Source organism: Salmo trutta, chromosome 22, assembly GCF_901001165.1.
Source record: "Salmo trutta chromosome 22, fSalTru1.1, whole genome shotgun sequence".
Taxonomy (NCBI): domain Eukaryota; kingdom Metazoa; phylum Chordata; class Actinopteri; order Salmoniformes; family Salmonidae; genus Salmo; species Salmo trutta.
The window spans coordinates 30832090-30857635 of record NC_042978.1 but is presented as its reverse complement, the minus strand read 5'-3'; the positions used below and the strand labels follow the sequence as shown (position 1 = coordinate 30857635).

Below are 25546 nucleotides of genomic sequence, written 5' to 3'. Positions count from 1 at the left end.
AAAGTTATGAATCATTATTTTATTTTGGATGATCATTAAGAGTATTCAGTACAGATGTAGGATCATAATTTGAGCCAGTTTTCTACAGCAGGCAAATAATCCTACAGCAACAGGAAATGTGAACTATTATGTGGATTTTAATTAATGGACATTTATGTTGGGGTTGATACATTTTTCATAAGCAAAATTCAAGTCTGAAATTTTAAGTGGAAATTACAAACTTCAGAAGTATTTTAAAAACTCAAAATACACTACAAGTTTAAAATGTCCTACCTTGGGTTGATCAAATTAAGATCCCCCATCTGTATAACAACAGCTCTATTTCTTTCTGTTAATAGGCCTACATGTAGGCTACTGCAATTCTTAATTATATACAGTGCATTAATTATATACAGTGCATTCAGAAAGTATTCAGACCCCTTGACTTTTCCACACTTTGTTACGTTAAAGCCCTATTCTAAAATTGATTAAATTGTTTTTTTCCCCCCCTTATCAACCTACACACAATACCCCATAATGACAAAGCAAAAACAGGTTTTTATAAATTTGAGCAAATTTATATATATAAAAAAAAAAACTGAAATATCACATTTACATTAGTATTCAGACCCTTCACTCAGTACTTTGTTGAAGCACCTTTGGCAGCGATTACAGCCTCGAGTCTTCTTGGGTATGACGCTACAAGCTTGGCAGACCTGTATTTGGGAAGTTTCTCCCAATCTTCTCTGCAGATTCTCTCAAGTTCTATCAGGTTGGATGGGGAGCGTCGCTGCACAGCTATTTTCAGGTCGCTCCAGAGACGTTTGATCGGGTTCAAGTCCGGGCTCTGGGTGGGTCACTCAATGACATTCAGAGACTACTGCATTGTCTTGGCTGTGTGCTTAGGGTCGTTGTCTTGTTAGAAGGTGAACCTTCGCCCCAGTCTGAGGTCCTGAGCACTCTGGAGCATGTTTTCATCAAGTATCTCTCTGTACTTTGCTCCGTTCATCTTTCCCTCGATCCTGACTAGTCTCCCAGTCCATGCCGCTGAAAAACATTCCCACAGCATGATGCTGCCACCACCATGCTTCACCGTAGGGATGGTATTGGCCAGACGATGAGCGGTGCCGGGTTTCCTCCAGACTTGACGCTTGGCATTCAGGCCAGATTTAAATCTTGGTTTTATCAGACAAGAGAATCTTGTTTCTCATGGTCTGAGAGTTCTTTAAGTGCCTTTTGGCAAACTCCAAGCGGGCTGTCATGTGCCTTTTACTGAGGAGTGGCTTCCGTCTGGCCACTCTACCATAATTGCCTGATTGGGGGAGTACTGCAGAGATGGTTGTCCTTCTAGAAGGTTCTCCTATCTTCACAGAGAAACTCTGGAGCTTTGTCAGTGTGACCATTGAGTTCTTGGTCACCTCCCTGACCAAGGCCCTTCACCCCCGATTACTTACTTTGGCTGGGTGGCCAGCTCTAGTAAGAGGTGGTTCCAAACTTCTTCCATTTAAGAATGATGGAGGCCACTGTGTTCTTGGGGACCTTCAATGCTGCAGACATTTTTGGGTACCCTTCCCCAGATCTGTGCCTCGACATACTCTTGTCTCGGAGCTCTACGGACAATTCCTTTGACCTCAAGGCTTGGTTTTTGCTCTGACGTGCACTGTCAGCTGTGGGACCTTAAATAGACAGGTGTGTGACCAAATCATGTCCAATCAATTGAATTTACCACAGGTGGACTCCAATCAAGTTGTAGAAACATCTCAATGATGATCAATGGAAACAGGATGCTTCTGAACTCAATTTTGAGTCTCATAGCAAAGGGTCTGGATACTTATATAAATGTGTAGAATTGCAGGAAATTAGCTTTAAAATAGTTTGAACAGTTTGGGGTTACATGTGTTGCGAGGTGGGGGCTTGTTACTACACTGAATAATGACAATATTCATCCTGACCTTTGCCACCTAGGAAATTTGTGTGACCAGACCTTCTGAAATAGTAATTGAGTACCCCTGTAGTAAAGAATTTCCCTCAGACACTTGAACATGGCTATATTCAAAGCACAACACTGCCACCTAGGGTGCAACTTTGATTCCACACACAACAATACACTTGGTTTACTTTCTCTGAGGGAAACCAGGAGTGCAGCTATACATGAAATGGGATGCAACATGGTTTATAGGTATAGGATAACACAGACTACAAAATATTTGTGCCACATTTGAAGCAGCTGCCATCTGGCTGTTTTTATTCATCAACATGAAGAACCAAACACAGCAAAGATGATCTGATAAAAAAATATGTACAAAAGATATGCCTTTTTATTATCTTTCTCTCATTACCATCTGTATTAATTTGGTTGGAATATTTAACATTAGAATCTAACGCCCTAAATATGGTAGGGATACTGTTTTTATAAATTAAGATAGCAGCTAACCATGGCACCTTTGCAGTGATCTACAGCTCTGATTATGATACACTGTAATGTCTAAGGCGTGGACTTTATTGTCCTCTCAATCTATAAGGCGTGTGCAAGGGGTTTGTGGATAGTAATAAAAATATGTTAATTACAACATGGCTGGTCTTTTTTAGCTTGTGTAAGCTGACTAACTAAAACTAGCTATCCCTCCTGATAAATATGGTCTTGCCACCTGCTATTGACAAACAGTTATAGCTGAGTCCACATTTCACTTGTAGCCAACTACACAGTTATATAAAGCACGTTCATTATCCGAGTACTACATAATATAGAGACTGAGTAGAAAAGTTATTTAAAAAAACATTTTAGTATATCTTTGGACAGTAAATTAAGTCCATATGAGGCCCTTCAGGATAATACATTCAATATTTTGATTCTTGTATATATTCAATCTTTCTGATTATAGGCCTACATTCTATCCAGTGTATGTTCATTGAAGCTTGTGCTAGACACTGCATAATATGGTATAACAAGTGTAATAAATAACAATATCAACAATACAAGAACAAGCAATCCTGTTGTTGATTTCCTCTGATAGACAGTATACGTTAGCCTGGCCCAGATCTGTTTGTACTATCATTCCACAAACATTATGTTTGGCATATGACACAGAGTACAAGGAGTCAAATCTTAGCACAAATAGACTGGTAGCCAGGCTAAGTATTAGTGATGCGCGGGTTGACTCATAACCCGCAGTCCCCACGGCTATATCCGCGGGGCGGGGGGGGTTTAGGGTCTTGAAATATTGTGCGGATGAAGGGTGGGTGGGTAGCGAGCGGCTTGATTAAAAAGAAAACAATACCTTAAAAAATCTGTAAATGTAACCTATCATTCTTGTGAAATGTATATCTATAGGCTACATTGACGTTTTTCCTTTCATTATTTTAGGCTATCTGGCATTGGTGCATAAGCTTAATCTTTAGGGCCTAACTGTAGGCGCGCCAAATAGCCTACACGCCAAACCCCAAATGCACTTGGGAATGGGCAGAAAAAAGTGAACGTCTATCCATGGAGGCAAAAAGGACAATGTCGGGCTTTAATTCAATTAGAGAAAAGCTGTGAAATGGAGAGTTGAAAATAAAGAGAAGAGAGAGCCAAGAAAAGTCATGTTTGGGAAAGATTTGGTGAAGTGGTAAAAGAGGATGATAGCAGTGCTGGCAATGTTGTGTGTGATGATTGTGAGGCGCTATACAAATTCCACAGTCACAAGACGGACTTCAAATAGGCCTATGGCACGTCAGGGGAACTGTATCCTACTGTTCAGATGAGTTAAATGGAAACTGAAATCTGAACACTGACTGTAAGTCTATAACCTCTCACATAGACTTAATATTAACTCCTGCAGAATTAAGCGTTTATTTAAGTAAAATGATACATCAAATGTAAGCAAAATTTGGACTTGGGAACAAGAGTGGAGTAATTAGATTTCTTTCTTTCAGCATCTTGAGAGAATGTGAATGCGCAGTTAGATAGTGTCTGTGGAGGTGATATCTTTATCAGCATCATCAAAGCTGACAGTAAGCTATTTCAACCATATAAAATATGCATCCAAGCTGAACTGAAATCTTATCAAACATGTTGGGTCGTTTTCACACTTTTCTATTTCCTTAGAACCGGTTAAACTGATGTCATTTGGAAATTTTGCACAGATAATCTTTTTTACCTATGTCAACTAGATTGAAGCATTATTTCTATCAATGTATGACATTATTCTGGTGAGCAAAGGTTTATTTAGTCTTCTAGGGCAACATATAGGCCTAATGACAAGTAGAATAACAAATAGCCTACCAAAATGTTGGAAATTATAAGCAGAAACATATCGAAATCAGGCAAAAAAGAATCCTGCACCCCCTGTCAAATCGGCATCTCACACTATCCTAGGTTTTATATTAGCAAGTTAGATTTTCACTTTATCACATATAGACGGGCGGTTGCAGATGGGTTATTAGCAATTGCGGGCAGGTGCGGATGAACAACGCACCATTACAAAATATACCTTTCCTGTGACTAATTATATTGTTAAGAACCATTTAATTACATCACAAAGCCATATTCCCTTCTGACATGAAGTAACATTTAGACACATTACTCAAAACATACACCCACACAGCAAATTGGCCAGTGTTACCAAGTGTTGATTTTTCAGTGTAACATTTCTAGTATTGATTCAGAAGTTAAATAAAATCTGAAATGAACACTCAGTAGTGTAAAATAATAATATCCAATGTTAAGTGTGAGAATGGGATTGTGTCCGTTTTACTCTGTGGAGAGTAAAACATTCCCAATAAAACCATGCCCATCATTATCACATTTCCCAGCATGCTCTACTGGAGTTAGTCATTTTTAGGATTGTTTTTAATATCTGTGTTTTTGCATGTACATTGATTGATTAATATTATTTTTAAATAACATACATTTTTCTCAACTAATCCAATTAGATGGATGCAATAAATGCAACTATTACTTAAATGGCTGTTCCAGTTTAAATGGTTTAGATAAGAGGTGGGAAACTCGGGCCCCAAGGGGCCTGATTGGTGTCACCGTTTTGCCCTAGCTAATTTAGAACGTAATTAGTTTAATCAGCTGTGTTTGCTAGGGATGGGGAAAAAGTGTGACACCCTTCTGGACCCTGAAGACTGGAGTTGCCCCTCCCTGACTTAGGTAGTCTCCTCACAATGTTCCTAACCCTTACAGTCATTCTGAATGATTAAAACTCTGTCTGGTTTCCTATAGGAATTACATCACTTTGCAAGCCTGCATAATGTGACTTGCAGATGTGGCCTGTAAACCAGGATTGTCCTAACACCACTGTGTTAGGGTAAAACTTGGCCATCAAAGTAAGGCCTTGTATATTTAATGTATTGTCCTAAAGCATTACATTTTAATGATAACATTCACCTCTAGTGGGAAGTCCACAGGAGTGAAATGAATAAATTCAACAACCATGTCTCTGTCACTAACAAATACTGTCATGGGTGGTAAATCTACAATTAACTTGATAAGGCAAGGCACTGGGAAATTATATTGGAGGTGTGGCTTAGTTGAGGCATGGCTTTAAATTAGTTGTTTTTGGCACCCATTAATGGAAGTGTTGTATCAGTTTAAGTGGTCTATGGTTATACTTATTCAAGTTCGAATATGTCTGCTGCCAGTCCTGAAGTCTTTGTAAATGCTTACATAAGAACATGTAGCATTAAAGACATTATTATTGTAATCTCCTTAATCCAACACCAGCGACCTTATCAACAGATACAGACCTCTTTGCGTAATGGTTAAAAATACTATATAAGGTGTTATTGCATAACACCATTAGTGTAAACTATATACACTTCCTAGTGTTAAAAATACTATATGAAGTGTTATTGCATAACACTAAAAGTGTTAATCATGTGGACCCGTGTAGAAAAAACTGTCACTGTAAGTGTTGATTTAACACTGGAGAATTTGCTGTAAATGAATATCACAACTTCCACCCCAGAACAGTATACTGCTTAGAGTTTGATCATGATAAACTAAGTATACAGTAAAATCTACCATTTTGGTAGACTATGATTGTCAGATTAAGACAAGATTGGCATTTTATTTTTGCACATATAAGTAACTTGCTTTGTCCGAGCCAGAATGGCCCATAGGGCAGGAGCCAATCTCCTGTTTATGTAGTGTGAGGCAGCTTGATGTACAAGTACACCCCCTGGACAGGATGCTAATGTATCGCAGGGCCTTTTGCACAGATTCTGTAAGGCATTTCACTCAGCCTTCATTTTGTCTCTGATATCTGGAGGCAAGGTTTCAAACAGGACGTCCTCCACTACTAGGCCGCCACGCTTCAACGCCCGACAGAACCGCAGCTCTGGAGGCAGGAGCTCAAAATGGTTGCCCTTCAGCTCCAGGTGTGTCAATAGAACCAGGTATGAGATCTTTGGTGAGAGCAATGACAGCGTATTCTTGCCCAGCTTGAGGGTTTTGAGCTTCTTGCAAAAGAAGAGCTCGTCTGGGAGGTTATCAATCTTGTTGCACGTAACAGAGAAGTACTGAAGACTCTGTAGGACGCCGATCTCCGGCGGAATGAACCGGATGTCGTTGTTGGACAGATCCAGGTAACGAAGCTTGTTGCATAAGAACAGGTGCGAGGGCAAGATCTCTATCTTGTTGTGGCTGAAGTAGAGGCGCTCCAGGCTGCCAAGCTTCTTGATGTGCTCAGGGATGTAGCAGATACTGTTGTGCCAGAGTTTCAGGCACGTCAGCTTGTGGAGGTGCTGGCAGCTGACTATCTCCTCAATGGAGCGCAGGTTGTTTTCCTTCAAGTCCAACTCCTGTAGAGTTAGAGTTATACAAATGTATTTTAAGTGTCACTCCACAATAATACAGGAATTGGCAATACATATATATTTGAAGTCAAGAAAACAGCCCAGAACAGAGTTAGCTGGAGATGCACCTTTAAGGCCCTTTGCTTAACTAGGAGCTTAAAGGAATAAGTCATTACATATTTAAAAACCACATTGTGGACCACTCAGTGTGGAGACACTGTAGCTAATCGTAGCAGACAGTCATTGTACTGTATATCAAACCTGTAGGCTGACCATTCTAGATAGAGTTTTAGACACTGTAGGCGATCATAGCAGGCGGTCAAAGTATGGCATATCATACCTGTAGGTTCGTGAGGCTAAAGACAGCATGTGGGATGCGTTCCAGGTCACAGTGCACCAGCTCCAGTTCAGTCAGGTTCACCATTTTCTTCAGGTTGTTGAGCATCACCAGCTTGGTGCCATCGTTGTAAACATACAGCCTCTGCAGGTGGCTGGACACGTCCACGATGGACTGGGGGATCTTTGTAAAGTTACTTTTCAGCGACAGGGTCTTCAGATTCTTCAGCTCCCTTAGAGACTCCAGAACCACATTCTTAGAAGCGTCAGGACTCAGTGAGCCAATGAGGTAGAGCTCCTCTAGATTCCGTAGGTGGTACAGCCAATGAGGTAGCTCCCTGCTGTCATCAAACTTCACCCTGAGCACCTTACATATAGATAGAACGATACTTTATTAATAAAAAATAAATAAAAACATGCCACACCAAAAGACTACCAGAATAGCATACCTTAAGGTTCTCCTTGAGGAAGGAAGTGGCTGTGGTGTGGATCTTTAAGCAACACTGATACAGAGACAGCTCCTGGAGGTTTTCCAGCTGGGCGATGGAGGCTGGGATGGATACGTTGTTGATGATCTCTAACTTCAGGGATTGGAGCTCTGTCACCTCAAAGATGGTGTCCGGGAGCCCAGACAGCATGAAGAGCTGCAGCTCCAGTCTGTTGTTGTGGTTGGTCAGCAGTCTCTGACGCAGCTTCTCTGGTGTCCACTCGTGGTTCAGGTTCAGCTGTTTCAGTTTGTTCTCACTGACCTCAGACAGGAACACTGCGAACCTGAGAGAAAGAAAGAAGAATTCGTTATTGTCCAATGTAGACAGATATGCCATGGAAACTTCTGCTTTTGTCTTCCACTTTATTCCAACCCCGAAAGGTTGGAGCAGAGGGCAGCCATACAACCGCACCCGAATGGTTTGTTTTACAATTGGAGGCATTACATACTTATCAACAGCAACGGAGAGCTGAATTACATGAAACAATTTTAAATTTTCTAAAAATATATATTTTACACCTTTTAGAGTACAGTGGGTCGTACTGGTCGATCATGTGCAGCATGAAGGCAAAGTCATTCTTTACGTCTGGGATGTCATCGATTCCCGTTTCTTGCCGCACATATTCAAAGGAGTACTCCTTCAGTGAGCGGTAGAAGAGCCAATAGGAAGTGTAGAGGCAGGTGAATCCGTACACAGCCACGAAGCACAGGTAACAGTACGACAACTTAGAGAACAGGTGGGCCATGGTGTGATTACAGGAGAAATGCTTATATCCCGTCATGTCCTGTATGTCCACACTGCACTTCACTGTGATCTGCACCTCAGAGACTAAAGCACTGTTATACGCGATGATGAGGAGGAACTTGAACACTTTGAGAACAGTCTGGCGAACATACATAACATAGAGGATGTCCCCCTCTTCGACGTGCAGGCGGAACTTCTTCACCTTCTCAAATAGAGCTTTGGCCTGTTCTCCTTCCTTCTTATCCAGGGCGCTGGCTGTGGGCTTGTCCACTACGATCTTCTCTGGGATGGATTTGAGGGACTGGGTCTTCTCCAGGCTGTCCAGGTTCCCCTCTACAGACACGTTGAGGATCGCTTTGCTGGTACTGTTGTTCTTGTTGTCCTTGAATGAAAAATTAATTCATTTATTAATTAATGCATTTTATTTGAAATATTTCAAATATATCCAATATAGGGCTGTTTCCCGGATACAGATTGAGCCTAGTCCTGGACGAAACAGAATCTTGAAAGGAGATTCTCCATTGAGTTTTCAGTCCAGGCCTAGGCTTTATATGTGTCCAGGAAACTGCCCCATAGTTTCCTCAGCCATTTGACTACAACAATACATACAGTTGAAGTCGGAAGTTTACATACACCTTAGACAAATACATTTAAACTCAGTTTTTCACAATTCCTGACATTTAATCCAAGTAAAAATTCCCTGTCTTAGGTCAGTTAGGATCACCACTTTATTTTAAGAATGTGACATTTCCGGATTAATAGTAGAGAGAATTATTTATTTCAGCACTTATTTCTTTCATCACATTCCCAGTGGGTTAGAGGTTTACATACACTCAATTATTATTTGGTAGCATTGTCTTTAAATTGATTAACTTGGGTTAAATGTTTCAGGTAGCCTTCCACAAAATTCCCACAATAAGTTGTGTGAATTTTGGCCCATTCCTCCTGACAGAGCTGGTGTAACTGAGTCAGGTTTGTGGGCCTCCTTGCTCGCACATGCCTTTTCAGTTCTGCCCACAAAGTTTCTATGGGATTGAGGTCAGGGCTATGTGATGGCCACTCCAACACCTCGACTTTGTTGTCCTTAAGCCATTTTGCCACAACTTTGGAAGTATGCTTGGGGTCATTGTCCATTTTGAAGACCCATTTGTGACCAAGCTTTAACTTCCTGACTGATGTCAATACATCCACATAATTTTCCTCCTCATGAAGCCATCTATCTTGTGAAGTGCACCAGTCTCCTGCAGCAAAGCACTCCAACAACATGATGCTGCCACCCCCGTGAATCATGGTGGGGATGATGTTCTTCGGCTTCCAAGCCTCCCCCTTTTTGCTCCAAACATAACGATGGTCATTATGGCCAAACAGTTCTATTTTTGTTTCATCAGACCAGAGGATATTTCTCCAAAAAGTACGATCTTTGTGCCCATGTGCAGTTGCAAACCGTAGTCTGGCTTTTTTATGGTGATTCTGAGGCAGTGGCTTCTTCCTTGCTGAGCGGCCTTTCAGGTTATGTCGATATAGGACTTCTTTTACTGTGGATATAGATACTTTTGTACCTGTTTCCTCCAGCATCTTCACAAGGTCCTTTGCTGTTGTTCTGGGATTGATTTGCACTTTTCGCAAAAAAGTACGTTCAACCCTAGGAGACAGAATGTGTCTCCTTCCTGAGCGGTATGACAGCTGCGTGGTCCCATGATGTTTATACTTGCGTACTATTGTTTGTACAGATGAATGTGGTACTTTCAGGCGTTTGGAAATTGCTCCCAAGGATGAACCAGACTTGTGGAGGTCTACAATTGTTTTCTGAGGTCTTGGCTGATTTCTTTTGATTTTTCCATTATGTCATGCAAAGAGACACTGAGTTTGAAGGTAGGCCTTGAAATACATCCACAGGTACATCTCCAATTGACTCAAATTATGTCAATTAGCCTATCAGAAGTTTCTAAACCCATGACATACTTTTCTGGAATTTTCCAAGCTGTTTAATGGCACAGTCAACTTAGTGTATGTAAACTGCTGACCCACTGGAATTGTGATACAGTGAATTATAAGTCCCGGAGCTAACATCAATTATTCCGGAGCTAGCCAGCTGAAGAGTTCCATCAGCCACTCCTGGGCTACAATCACCTATCCGGACCCGTTTTACTGCCAATGAGGAGCCCCATCGAGCCTTCACGACTGGACTACCAACGTTATCTGCCCGAGGGAGTTATCCAACTGGCCCCTCCGTCGCAACGAAACCTGAACGCCCATCTGCGGCCAGCTAATCGTTAGCTGTCTTATCGGCTGCTATCTGAATAGGTCTATTGGCCAATTTTCTTGGGCCACTATAACTATTTTGCCAATTGGATTGGTCCCCTCTACCACACGGAACCCCACTACTTTACCGATGGAAATGCACGAGGTGGCTAAAAACAGACCATCTTCTGCCAACTTGCTACCCATGGCCCAACTAGCTGTCTGAATCGCCGCAACCGACCTCACTACCCACTGGATCCTTTTGATCACTTGGCTAAGCATGCCTCTCCTTAATGTCAATCAGCCTTGTCCATTGCTGTTCTGGTTAGTGTTTATTGGCTTATTTCACTGTAGAGCCTCTAGCCCTGCTCATTAAACCTTATCCAACCTTTCAGTTCCACCACCCACACATGCGATGACATCACCTGGTTTCAATGATGTTTCTAGAGACAATATCTCTCTCATCATCACTCAATGCCTAGGTTAACCTCCACTGTATTCACATCCTACCATACCTTTGTCTGTACATTATACCTTGAAGCTATTTTATCGCCCCCAGAAACCTGCTCCTTTTACTCTCTGTTCCAGAAGTCCTAGACGACCAATTCTCATAGCTTTTAGCCATACCCTTATCCTACTCCTCCTCTGTTCCTCTGGCGATGTAGAGGTGAATCCAGGCCCTGCAGTGCCTAGCTCCACTCCTATTCCCCAGGCGCTCTCTTTTGATGACTTCTGTAACCGTAATAGCCTTGGTTTCATGCATGGTAACATTAGAAGCCTCCTCCCTAAGTTTTTTTATTCACTATCCAGGTCTGTACCCAAACAATTTGAACTTCTACTTTTAAAAATCCACCTCTCTAAAAACAAGTCTCTCACAGTTGCCGCCTGCTATAGACCACCCTCTGCCCCCAGCTGTGCTCTGGACACCATATGTGAACTGATTGCCCCATCTATCTTCAGAGCTCGTGCTGCTAGGTGACCTAAACTGGGACATGCTTAACACCCCAGCCATCCTACAATCTAAGCTTGATGCCCTGAATCTCACACAAATTATCAATGAACCTACCCGGTACCACCCCAAAGCCGTAAACACGGCACACTCATAGATATCATCCTAACCAACTTACCCTCTAAATACACCTCTGCTGTTTTCAACCAAGATCTCAGCGATCACTGCCTCATTGCCTGCATCCGTAATGGGTCAGCGGTCAAGCGACCTCCACTCATCACTGTCAAACACTCCCTGAAACACTTCAGCTAGCAGGCCTTTCTAATCGACCTGGCCCGGGTATCCTGGAAGGATATTGACCTCATCCCTTCAGTAGAGGATGCCTGGTTATTTTTTTAAATGCCTTCCTCACCATCTTAAATAAGCATGCCCCATTCAAGAAATTTAGAACCAGGAACAGATATAGCCCTTGGTTCTCTCCAGACCTGACTGCCCTTAACCAACACAAAAACATCCTGTGGCGTTCTGCATTAGCATCGAACAGCCCCCGTGATATGCAACTTTTCAGGGAAGTTAGAAACCAATATACACAGGGAGTTAGAAAAGCCAAGGCTAGCTTTTAAGCAGAAATTTGCTTGCTGCAACACAAACTCCAAAAAGTTCTGGGACACTGTAAAGTCCTTGGAGAATAAGAGCACCTCCTCCCAGCTGCCCACTGCACTGAGGATAGGAAACTTTGTTACCACCGATAAATCCACTATAATTGAGAATTTCAATAAGCATTTCCACCTGCCTACCCCTACCCCGGTCAACAGCCCTGCACCCCCCACAGCAACTCGCCCAAGCCTTCCCCATTTCTCCTTCTCCCAAATTGAGTCAGCTGATGTTCTGAAAGACCTGCAAAATCTGGACCCCTACAAATTAGCCGGGCTAGACAATCTGGACCCTTTCTTTCTAAAATGATCTGCCGAAATTGTTGCAACCCCTATTACTAGCCTGTCCAACCTCTCTTTCGTGTCGTCTGAGATTCCCAAAGATTGGAAAGCAGCTGCGGTCATCCCCCTCTTCAAAGGGGGGGGACACTCTTGACCCAAACTGCTACAGACCTATATCTATCCTACCCTGCCTTTCTAAAGTCTTCGAAAGCCAAGTCAACAAACAGATTACCGACCATTTCGAATCCCACCGCACCTTCTCCTCTATGCAATTTGGTTTCAGAGCTGGTCATGGGTGCACCTCAGCCACGCTCAAGGTCCTAAATGATATCTTAACTGCCATCGATAAGAAACAATACTGTGCAGCCGTATTCATTTACCTGGCCAAGGCTTTCAACCCTGTCAATTACCACATCGTCATCGGCAGACTCAATAGCCTTGGTTTCTCAAATGATTGCCTCGCCTGGTTCACCAACTACTTCTCTGATAGAGTTCAGTGTGTCAAATCGGAGGGCCTGTTGTCCGGGCCTCTGGCAGTCTATGGGGGTGCCACAGAGTTAAATTCTTGGGCCGACTCTTTTCTCTGTATACATCATTGATGTCGCTCTTGCTGCTGGTGAGTCTCTGATCCACCTCTACGCAGACGACACCATTCTGTATACTTCTGGCCCTTCTTTGGACACTGTGTTAACTACCCTCCAGACAAGCTTCAATGCCATACAACTCTCCTTCCGTGGCCTCCAACTGCTCTTAAAAACAAGTAAAACTAAATGCATGCTCTTCAACCGATCGCTGCCTGCACCTGCTGCCCGTCCAGCATCACTACTCTGGACGGTTCTGACTTAGAATATGTGGACAACTACAAATACCTAGGTGTCTGGTTAGACTGTAAACTCTCCTTCCAGACTGAAACATCTCCAATCCAAAGTTAAATCTAGAATTGGCTTCCTATTTCGCAACAAAGCATCTTTCACTCATGCTGCCAAACATACCCTCGTAAAACTGACCATCCTACCGATCCTCGACTTCGGCGACGTCATTTACAAAATAGCCTCCAATACCCTACTCAATAAATTGGATGCAGTCTATCACAGTGCCATCCGTTTTGTCACCAAAGCCCCATATACTACCCACCACTGCGACCTGTACGCTCTCTTTGGCTGGCCCTCACTTCATACTCGTCGCCAAACCCACTGGCTCCAGGTCATCTACAAGACCCTGCTAGGTAAAGTTCCCCCTTATCTCAGCTCGCTGGTCACCGTAGCAGCACCCACCTGTAGCACGCGCTCCAGCAGATATATCTCTCTGGTCACCCCCAAAGCCAATTCCTCCTTCGGCCGCCTCTCCTTCCAGTTCTCTGCTGCCAATGACAGGAACGAACTACAAAAATCTCTAAAACTGGAAACACATCTCCCTCACTAGCTTTAAGCACCAGCTGTCGGAGCAGCTCACAGATTACTGCACCTGTACATAGCCCATCTATAATTTAGCCCAAACAACTACCTCTTCCCCTACTGTATTTATTTAGCTCCTTTGCACCCCATTATTTCTATTTCTACTTTACACTTTCTTCCATTGCAAATCTACCATTCCAGTGTTTTACTTGCTATATTGTATTTACTTCGCCACCATGGCCTTTTTTGCCTTTACCTCCCTTATCTCACCTCATTTGCTCACTTTGTATATAGACCTATTTTTCTACTATATTATTGATTGTATGTTTGTTTTACTCCATGTGTAACTCTGTGTTGTTGTATGTGTCAAACTGCTTGCTTTATCTTGGCCAGGTCGCAATTGTAAATGACAACTTGTTCTCAATTTGCCTACCTAGGTAAATAAAGGTGAAATAAAAAATAAATAAATATATGTGAAATAATCTGTCTGTAAACAATTGTTGGAAGAATTACTTGTGTCATGCAAAAAGTATATGTCCTAACCAACTTACCAAAACTATAGTTTGTTAACAAGAAATTTGTGGAGTGGTTGAAAAACGAGTTTTAATGACTCCAACCTAAGTGTATGTAAACTTCCGACTTCAACTGTACATATATACAGTGCGTGTATAAAACATTATAAGCACATGCTCTTTCCAAGACATAGACTGGACCAGGTGAATCCAGGTGTAAGCTATGATCCCTTATTGATGTCACTTGTTAAATCTACTTCAATCTGTGTAGATGAAGGGGAGGAGACCGGTTGAAGAAGGATTTTAGAGCCTTGAGATAATAGAGATTGTGTATGTGTGCCATTCAGAGGGTGAATGGGTAAGAAAAAAAGAGTTAAGTGCCTTTGAACGGGGTATGGTAATAGGTGCCAGGCGCACCGGTTTGTGTCAAGAACTGCAACACTGCTTGGTTTTTCAAGTTTCTCGTGTGTATCAAGAATGGTCCACCACCCAAAGGACATTCAGTCAACTTGAGACAACTGTGGGAAGCACTGGAGTCAACATGGGCCAGCATCAGCATCTCTGTGGAGGGGTGGGTTCAACTCAATATTAGGAAGATGTTCTTAATGTTTTGTACACTCAGTGTACATAAATATATATACATTCATACATACAGTACATACTGTACAAACACATACCAACAATACCTTCTCCTCTGGGTTCTCTCCAGACACCTCGGACAGAGCTCTGGTAGTCCAGGGGGAGTCAAAGCACTTTCCCAAGATGGAGATGAAATGCTCTATCTTAGAGCTGGAACCTGGGAACTTGAACCAGAAATTGCTACACACCATGAAGATGAGGGTGTGTATGAGGACTAGGTAAGGGAAGTACTTGGCGTACCAGTGCAGGGCTTTCTCATAGCACATCTGGTTTATGAAGCTATACTGTTGAAGGTCCAGGTTAGTTTTCAGGCCCATCATCTCATGCACATCCTGCGACACAACAGGTGAGACCAGCTCGGTTTTATTTGGTAAGGGTATTGTTTGGTTCACCATTGATATTCTCTGTGGAAGGCAGATGATTTTGTCCTGCACCACCTGAAAGAAAAGAAACATGAAAAAATACATTCACAATAAAGCAAGCAACCTTAATGTAAGATGAAAATACAACTGTCAAACAAGACCCAATGATGGCAATATATACACAATATCACAATAACTGAGTAGTAAACAGTTCTGCAATATTGAAATACTGCACTGATTGTAATATTCCTATGATTTTATTCGGCACATTTCTTTTTTTGCTCTTTTTTATTTTTTAATAACGAGCTAACCCACTAGGCAATTAGATTGAATCAACGTGGAATAGATGTTGAACTGACGTCTGTGCCCAGTGGGAAAGTGAGTACAATTTCCAATGAATTCATTACAATTGTCAAAAAAGTATATTACAGTAACTTAGATACAATGATAATACAAACAACAGAGTGGGATATCGGATGTTATTTCTAATTTCCTTCTGGGACAACATTGGTAGGACTGTGACTCAGACAGGAAATGACCATTTGTGTTTTAGCCACCGCAGACTAAAGAGGGAGTCAGACTCATTGTAACGCTATGCAATACTGTACCACCAAATGATATGTTATTCTTTGACCTACCGTTGCACTTTTATAACACTTACAATATTACCAATCTTTCTATTGCAATTATAGACTAATCATGAATTTGGTGATGTATATACAGTTTATTTTTTTTCAGCTATGTAAATATTTGCTTTTCTTATGAGCCAGACCAGTGACATAGCCTAAGTACCATGTGGTTCCTGAGGCAAAGGACTCTGTCTGGAAAATGTGTCTAAAGAAAATGCATGATCAGCTGGAAAAGGGGGAGGCTCTCTCTCTTTTAATGCAGGACAGGAGAAATTAAAAGTCAGACTTGCTGAGTACAGTGTTGTGTCTTTGGCATCATTATAAGTGGTGACTGTTATTTTATCAAATCAATTCTCTGTAATTATTATTACGTGATTCAACTAATCATGTAAATGTAATTAACTAGGAAGTTGGGGCACCACGGAAAATCTTCAGATTACAAAGTTATAATTTTCCGAATATAACTCTTCAGATATTTTAATATCTGATCAATTAGTCTTCTATTAATAAATTATTATTTACCTCACGTCAGTCTCATTCCAAACGTTGTAAATTGTTGGTTATCTGCACTAACCCAGCCTAAACTATGAATCATCCATACACCAATTGGCTTAATAATTTATTTACTAACTAACTAAATAATCACAGAAATGCATAAACAAACAAACAGTAGATATTGCTTACTAACAAGAATAGGGAAGATTCCCTAGTGGGCTAAGCCGATATGACGGCTTGGTGGACAAAGGGAAGTGGGTGTAGACTGAGAAAGAAGCGGGAAAGACAAAAGGGATCACTACACACAGTTGATAATTATATTAATTGAAATGCTAATCCTTTGCACATGAACGCTAAATCATTCGGGAATAATTGCAATCAATATATATTTACGCCCATGTGTCGTTGTGATCTTCTCTGTTCGAATCCAGTCCATCTGCTGGAGAGTTCATCCAAGTCTCTCTCTCTCTTTCTGTTTCCCTGAAGATCAAAGTCTTTCATGGTTAGAATGGATACAGAGTACCATTCAGAAATGTTCTCATAGATAGATGTTTTGGTGGTTGTCTGTATTCTCGTCCCAGGTTTACATAATTTCTAGCTGCAGACTAGTAATTAGTATCTAAGATTTGCTCTTATTCTTTAGGGATCGATAGTCTCAGGGTTTAACCATTTCTAGCCATGTAGCCAATGCTCCACGTGGTATGGTAAGGAATTTAATAACTATTCGCAATCACAGCTCACGCTGTGGATTTGCTTAGTCTTGGTACTCAAACCTGTGCCACCTCAGCTTACACCGAGGTATGCGTGGTCTGAAGAGGATTTCCTCAGGAGGGGATTTTGTTCATAACAATAGGAAAGAGCTATTCCATGACGCCAGATCATGTCTGTGCTCACAGGAGCGGGCCAATGACTTAGTTAAACTTTAAAGGGAATACAATTCTCTCACATTAAAGGTTTAACATCACATTACATCATTTCACAAATAATTTTATCTTTACTCATTAATTTTATACAATAATTAGATGCAAACACCATAATTGAGAAATGCACACATTCAGAGATATAGTTATGCGTGTTTCCTGTCCTTAGTGAGGTCACCAAATGAAACACTCAACATAACTGTCTCTTAAGTGTCCATGGGACCCTTCCCAGATTCTCACAAGTGGACATACAGTTTCATTTTCACATTTTGGGGATTTAGGAGTTCGGCCACGTGAAATCCTTTGATCACTCTGTGGTCTCTCTTTCAGCATGGCCAGGGGGAGAGAGTCTCCGCCAGGAATTTACAACCTGAGATAACAGAACCTGGGTGTAGGAGAGAGTGAGAGGGGGAAGCCACGATCTATACCCACAAAGGGCCACATCATGACACAAGAGATCAGCAGAATTCTACACACCCTGGTCATCTCTCTCTCTCACACACGCACACACTCTTCTCTTTCTCACTCTCCTGATCTCACTTTTGAACTTTCTCTTCTTTTACTTTCTCTCTGTCTCTCTCTCTGTCCTGCTCTCTTTCTCTCTCTGTCTTTCTTTCTCTCTCTCTCTCTCTCTCGCTCACTCTCTCTCCCTCCCCCTTACCGTCCATCTACATGCGGTAGCTACACTTGTGTGTGTAAAGCTAAAAATTTCCCTTTGGCAGAGCCAGTGTTTACCTCCACTACTGTAAACTGAGACAAACAGTCCCATAATGTCAGGAAATGTATTAATTAGGGACAGTGCTGTCTGCTTTGACTAGGCTGCGGTTCAGTTCACCGTGTAAACTACCAATGTAAACTAATGAGGGTCATCGGATGGGTCGTGTTTGGAAATCACCCACTATTTACAAACTGTGGAAGCAGTTTTTCAAAATAGTCATTATTTTTGTAGTGATCCTTCCCTTGGTTCATGGGACAACACGGGATATTCTCACCCCAATAAACAAGTTCCTGTCAATGGTGTTTTGGGCTTTTCTATAAAAATAATTACTTATAATCTACAGGGGTTTATAGAGAAGGCAGCGGCTCGGATTAATCCTTACAATTTCACGTGGAAAAACATGATTTCACATGTGTAGTTTCATGTTATCACATGTTGCTTCACATGTTATAACATTAACTTCACATAAAATCACTTGTGACCAGATCAAAATGTGATTGTGGAACACTTCACATGTGATCATGTGAAAATCATGTTTTTTTTCGTAAGGGAGGGCTCCAACCTCTCTCTCTGCAGCTGGTCAGAGTGGTGAGGGAAAGGGAAGTGACGGGCCGCTGGTCGCTGGAATCATGGCTGTGTTCCAGATGGCTCTGGACAAAAGAAGTGCACTACGTATATAGGGAATAGGGTACCATTTCGGATGAAGCCCATGTGTTTATGAAGACGTGGTGGGGCAGGCAGGGGAGACATTTTTGGTGCGCAGTGTCTGTGTGAGTGTGTGTATGTGTGGAGTGCAGGAATGTCTTCCCCTTTCCGTTGGTAAACTCCCGCTATACTGTGCAGCTTACATGAACCCAACACTGGGCTGTTTGTGACTACAGAACAGGACACAGTAGATCTACAGAGCAGTGAATCAGCAAGTTAAAGGCTAATATCTGCTATAACATCCTAACTACACAGCACACAAGGCATACTGCGTGAACTACAACATATTTCTCATTACATCAATTCAACCACTTTTGCCCCACTAGGTATAGGACTATGCTACAAGATAATGTTATAATGTGTATGCACCTTGTTCATTAGATAGTCAGGCCTTTTGGACACTCTGAGGCAGGGAAAGCAGAGACTGTGCGGTTTGAAGATACTGACCTTGTACTGTGCATCCGAACACTCAGATCATGAACATGATGACAGAGAGGTAGTCTGTGCACTAACCTGTAGGGTGCATCCGAACACTCCGATCATTAGCATGACCACAGAGAGGTAGTCTGTGAACACATCCCACCAGGGCTTCAGAACCCGGAATGCTGGCTCCTGCTCTGAGAACTGCCGGAACTCCGTCACAGGAATCATGGCTCCAGCTGAGACAGAGATTTAGGGATTGTTTATAAATATATTGTTTACAAACAATGTATAGCTTCAAAATATATGTAGTCCTTATATGTGCCAATCTTTACAATCAAAGCTCCATTTATGAATTTAAAAGTGGCAAGTGGCAGGGCTGCCTTTTGGTTGAAAAAAAAAAGTCTGGAAGCTCCATTTAAATTGCCTTGTCACTTTCCTGAAGGATGCTGACCAACTGTATATGTTCAACATGGCCAGCTTCCAGACTAGTTGAACACACAGGGGGAATTGTAGGGGCAAATGTAGCTAGCCTTCACAAGACGATACTTGGAACTAATTAGGGCTACACTCACACTGACAACCCAATCACACTCCAGAAACATATCAATAATGGTAAGCATCACCTTCCGTATAACCAGTCTGTCTATTGTTTGTCAAACAAAATAACTCTACCAAAATACAGCAGGCCCCAATATGGCCATTCCTGTCATGCTGTTAAACATGAAAATAAACCATGTTGCACCTATAACTGCATACATGAACATGTGTGTCAATTCGTACTGGTGATACTGTTAATGATTTGACTGTACAACAATAAACCGAGGCATGATTTTGGCAGTTGGTCTAGATCAAAATTTCATGGCTGACATACACTAAACAATCTGCCTGTTAGGATGGATAACTGAATCATAACATAATATATAGAGCCATGCTAGTAGCATCATCAAGGCCTTATAAGTGCCTCTCTCTCTCATCAACAACATCTGAGTCAGAGGAACATTCTTCAACATTAAGACAAAAAGGATGTCAAATGTTTTTCCTATGATAATCTCTTATTTTGGAAAGTTATTTCTCAAAGCATGAGTATGATTCTACTCTGTTTGCACATTAATGAAAATGTAAAACAATACAACCAGAATAATAACCCACTGGGCACAAACTGGTTCAATCAAAACTGATTACATTTACAAAAAATCATGAAGGTAATGGATTATCAGGAATTCTTGTCTTTTTTTCACCCAACTTTGACCCTAAATCCAATAAGATGGTTAACATTTTTGTTGATTTCATTTTTGACTTCACGTTAGTTGACAACTGAATCAAATGTAAAACAAAACTAGACGTTGAACTGACGTCTGTGCCCAGTGGGAAGCATTTACATTAGTTGGACTATATAGTTTACTCTGTAAAATGTCACATTTACATGATATAAGTATGTATATAGGCTACTTATGTATAAATATATGTATGTGTATAAGTATGTATAAGGACATAACTAAATAATTAATAGATGTATCATATTCTAGAAGTTAGATATACGTGACTGTTTTTTTGTCGATGGTTTTCATTTTGTTCTAAATGAATGTATATACAGTCTTCAGCACTAAACAACCACACAAGTGTATAGTCTATCAAAACATATCTCAAGAGAGCTACAGCTAAATATGTGAGACTTTTAATAACACATCTGCACTGTTTAGATAGACCACCGTGCTAGAAACAAACAACCATCTTTAACCAGAGTCGGAAAGCCTAAAACTTTGTCTCAAAGTCACAGATATACTGATTTTACTGTGGAAACTAGACCTATAGTTTCATCTCTATTGTCCTTCATACAATTGAACACACTGTTTCCTTGAGGAGTTCCTGAGATATGGAAATAATGCATGTATGTAACTCGACATGAAGGATGGAAGCCAGTTCAGGTTCAATACAATTATTTTTAACATGACACTTAACTTGTAATAATGCAAATGTATACTGAGTATACCAAACATTAGGAACACTTTCCTAATATTGAGATGCACCCCCCCTTTTGCAATCAAAACTCTACAAGGTGTCGAAAGCATCCCACAGGGATGCTGTCCCATGTTGTCACCAATGCTTCCCACAGTTGTATCAAGATGAATGGATGTCCTCTGAATGCCACAGAAACACAATCCATGACTCAGTTGTCTCAAAGCTTAAAACTCCTTGTTTAACCTGTCTCCTCCCCTTCATCTACACCAGTGGTTCCCAAACTTTTTATAGTCCTATACCCCTTCAAACATTCAACCTCCAGCTGCGTACCCCCTCTAGCACCAGGGTCAGCGCACTCTCAAATGTTGTTTTTTGTCATCATTGTAAGCCTGCCATACACACACCCTACGCTACATCTACTAAACATAAGAATCAGTGTGAGTTTTTCTCACAACCCGGCTCGTGGGAAGTGACAAAGAGCTCTTATAGGACCAGAGCACAAATAATAATATAATAATCAATAATTTTGCTCTTTATTTAGCCATCTTACATATAAAACCTTTTTTGTTCATCAAAAATTGTGAATAACTCACCACAGGTTAATGAGAAAGGTGTGCTTGAAGGGTGCGTTCTTTTGCCCATCTTAATCTTTTATTTTTATTGGCCAGTCTGAGATGTGTCTTTTTCTTTGCAACTCTGCCTAGAAGGCCATCATACCGGAGTCGCCTCTTCACTGTTGATGTTGAGACTGGTGTTTTGTGGGTACTATTTAATGAAGCTACCAGTTGAGGACTTGTGAGGCGTCTGTTTCTCAAACTAGACACGCTAATGTACTTGTCCTCTTGCTCAGTTGTGCACCGGGGCCTCCCACTCCTCTTTCTATTCTGGTTAGAGACAGTTTGCGCTGTTCTGTGAAGGGAGTAGTGCACAGCGTTGTACGAGATCTTCAGTTTCTTGGCAATTTCTCATATGGAATAGCCATCATTTCTCAGAACAAGAATAGACTGACGAGTTTCAGAAGAAAGATCTTTGTTTCTGGCCATTTTGAGCATGTATTCGAACCCACAAATGCTGATGCTGATACTCAACTAGTCTAAAGAAGGACAGTTTTATTGCTTCTTAAATCAGAACAACTGTTTTCAGCTGTGGTAACATAATTGCAAAAGGGTTTTCTAATGATCAATTAGCCTTTTAAAATGGTAAACTTGGATTAGCTAACACAAAGTGCCATTGGAACACAGGAGTGATGGTTGCTAATAATGGGCCTCTGCACACCTATGTAGATATTCCATAAAACAATCTGACATTTCCAGCTACAATAGTCATTTACAACATTAACAATGTCTACACTGTATTTCTGATCAATTTCTAAGTGACCCCAAACTTTTGAATGGTAGTGTAAATGCTCCACAATAGTATGGGGCTTGCCTGTCCTAGCCACTCGGTAGCTCACCATATAAGACGCTTCTAGCCCCTTCTTATTGATGGTATCGGTTGCTGTCTTACTACTCAAAAGTCATCTTTATTCTTGCTCAAAAAACTCCTGTGGCTTGTTTTACAAATTGTCATGTTTCGTTTCTAAATGTCTGCGCAAGAGTGAACATTTCCTGTGACAGAGTAACGGTTAATGTGATTGGATGTTAATTATTTGACTAGGCTATCTGTATTTGTGTAAGGTTTAGTATTTATTTTCTTATTCAACCTTGTGTTCTGTTTTGTTTTGTTCTTGAACGTAGCCCTGTCTTTCATTTTTGTTCATTGATTACACCTGTGTTAGTTACTCACCTGGTCTCATCAGCTCCTTATTTAGTTCAGTTCATTCTGTTTGTGCCTTTGTGAGGTATTGTTCGTTTTGACTCTACTAAGCCTTTTCCTAGGTCGTTTGTGAGAACCAGTTGTAGCCTTCAGTCCTAGTTTTGATTCACCTGCCTGTTTGCCTACCTGTGTATGACTATTGCCTGCCTGTGATCACGATTCCTGCCTTCTGTGAAGGTGAAATTAATATCTGCCGCGCTCTGTGTGTGAATCTACACCTTTTTCTCCCTGAGTATTCATTACAATTTGTCATTGTGTTGTTATTTAGCTGAACACTCACCCAAATGTATATCTCCGGTGGAAAATATAAATGTACTGTTTGAAAATGTTTTTTTTTAAAATGTGAATCACATTTTTATTTGCCGTTCCTCCGACGGCATTGTACCACAGTTTGGGAATACCTGGTCTACACTGATTGAAGTGGATTTAACAATTGACATCAATAAGGGCTCATAGCTTTCACCTGGTCAGTCAATGTCATGGAAAGGACAAGTGTTCTTAATGTTTTGTATCATCAGTGTATATTGTATAATACAAATGTATATGAAGTTCCAATGGGTATAAGGCATTAGTAAACACTCTGTATCAGTTTAACTCCAATCAACTATAGTGGGAAAAACTGTACATAGCCTTATATCATTTTTTGAAAATGATTCCTCCCTAGCCTAGATAAGTTGTTTGCTTTGTCAACTCAGTGAGCTGGCCTGGATGTCTGGGCCGCCTGGGTTTTATTCTTTGCCTGGCTCTTCCTGACCGGAAACTCTGCAAATCTCCAACACTGAGTTATTGGGCCTGCCCAAAACAGACTATGTCTGTGTCCCAAATGGCACCCTATACCCTATATAGTGCACTACTTTTGACCAGAGTGCTCTCGGGCTACAATATATAGGGAATAGGGTTCCATTTGGGACAGACATGAATGTCTGGATAGATCACACCCAGTCCCAAGGATAACACATCCTGTCCAAGATGGGTTTATTACTTAGGAGGACCATGGAAAAACTATGTAGAAAATATTAGACTCCAGGGTCACTTTGAGAGAATAGGGGGGGATTGTAACAATAGGTCTTAAATGATAACAATAACGTCAGACATATGTAAGTGACTTGGGACATCTTTTAATAACTTGTACAATGAAAATCCCAAATATCTTATACTACCAGTATTATTCAACTACATACTGCAAACTGCGGAGCCTATCGGCTAACCTTAGAGCCGACTTCACTTAGTTCACCTTCAAACCACATAATAGAAGGTAACAACATTGCATCTCTAGATAAGATTAAGATAAGTATGACCCCCCCCCCAAAAAAACAAAAAAAACAAAACATTCCCTCTCCACAGGGTACTGACAAACTCGAGGGTTTAGTATTAGTATTAGGGTATACAGTATATGGCTAATCTATGGTGTGAATTCTCTGCCTTGCATAAATAGGCACACATACTGCTAACCAGTTATTCATATGGAGAATAATATTTAAGAACTCTTTTTCATCTTTCCTTTTTGGGAAGAGGGGGGAGGGGATGGGGGAATATGTGATATCATTATCCAAACATGATAAATTCCCACCACGTTTCATATTTCTAGCCTTTAAACAAAATAATAAAGCCTATGTGTGGGTTTAAATCTAATTGAGATACAGTACATGGCATATGCCTAACTCAATATTAGCAGTATTCAGAGGCAGTGTCAGCTAGTGCAGGAGGCTCGGGTTACATGGGCTATAGACAGGCCAAAGTTAAAATGTATATTTATATTGCTATGCAAACATGGCAACAATGTGTAGGCTAATTTACAGTAAAACCCAAATACAATGTAACGAAATATGCGCTATCAAAACAACATGTACGTTCATCATCAATCATGTAAGAATACAATAACAAAATGTGCCTTACCCTAGTGATATCCGTCTGACAGCCTAGATTCAATAGCGGTTTGTCAATGGGTGTTTTTTAGGGCAGCAGCGGCAATCATGTCCTTGTGGATCTGGTGTGGTCCTCAGCTTTCCGTTATTTCTGACTGCAAGCTAGTTCAATGTTCCTGTTTGTGATGCACAAAGACTGTAGCCTACTGACTGACTGACGCGGTCAGGGCGGGGACTAGCCGATTTACGTTTTGGGCTCGTGAGAATATTGAAACGAATGGCTGGAACCAAAATAATTTTTCAGTCATTTCGTTCCGAACATAACCACTGTTTCCGTTCTGTTCTCGTGTTCTGATCAGGATAACAAACTTCTGAACAAAAATATGTCTTGGGGTCAAAATACTTGGCCATCTCAGTCTTCGGACAAACTGTAGTTTGAATTGAAGCGGGTAGTCCATAAATACAGACGAAGGATATCAAGGAAACACTCTGTATTGAACGGTCAAGATCCCTCCCAATATGTTCTCCAATCTCATAAAGCATTTGGCTCAGTGCCATTATCTTCGCAAGGTGAGGCGTTGAAAGGTATTGAGAACAACGGTGCCAATCATTTTGACCCCTATCTTTTTGAGAAATAAATATCACTTGGTAAACA

At 41.1% G+C, this 25546-nt stretch overlaps 1 protein-coding gene across 3 annotated transcripts in view; it reads right to left on the bottom strand.

Moving 5' to 3' along the window:
• Positions 1-2183: 2183 nt before the first annotated feature.
• LOC115158574 (volume-regulated anion channel subunit LRRC8C) overlaps positions 2184-25546 on the bottom strand; it is a 100353-nt gene continuing 76990 nt past the window's right edge. The window contains exons 1-7 of one of the 3 annotated variants that reach the window (XM_029707687.1): positions 24923-25180; positions 19343-19488; positions 15039-15437; positions 8105-8712; positions 7548-7869; positions 7103-7465; positions 2184-6768 (exon numbers count right to left, since the gene is read on the bottom strand). In XM_029707687.1, the coding sequence (XP_029563547.1) occupies positions 6202-6768; positions 7103-7465; positions 7548-7869; positions 8105-8712; positions 15039-15437; positions 19343-19480 (2397 nt within the window). In that variant the 5' untranslated portion in view covers positions 19481-19488; positions 24923-25180 and the 3' untranslated portion in view covers positions 2184-6201. Of the gene's footprint in view, positions 6769-7102; positions 7466-7547; positions 7870-8104; positions 8713-15038; positions 15438-19342; positions 19489-24922; positions 25181-25546 lie in introns of those variants that run through there. The other 2 variants (XM_029707688.1, XM_029707691.1) reach the window with 2 other exon arrangements.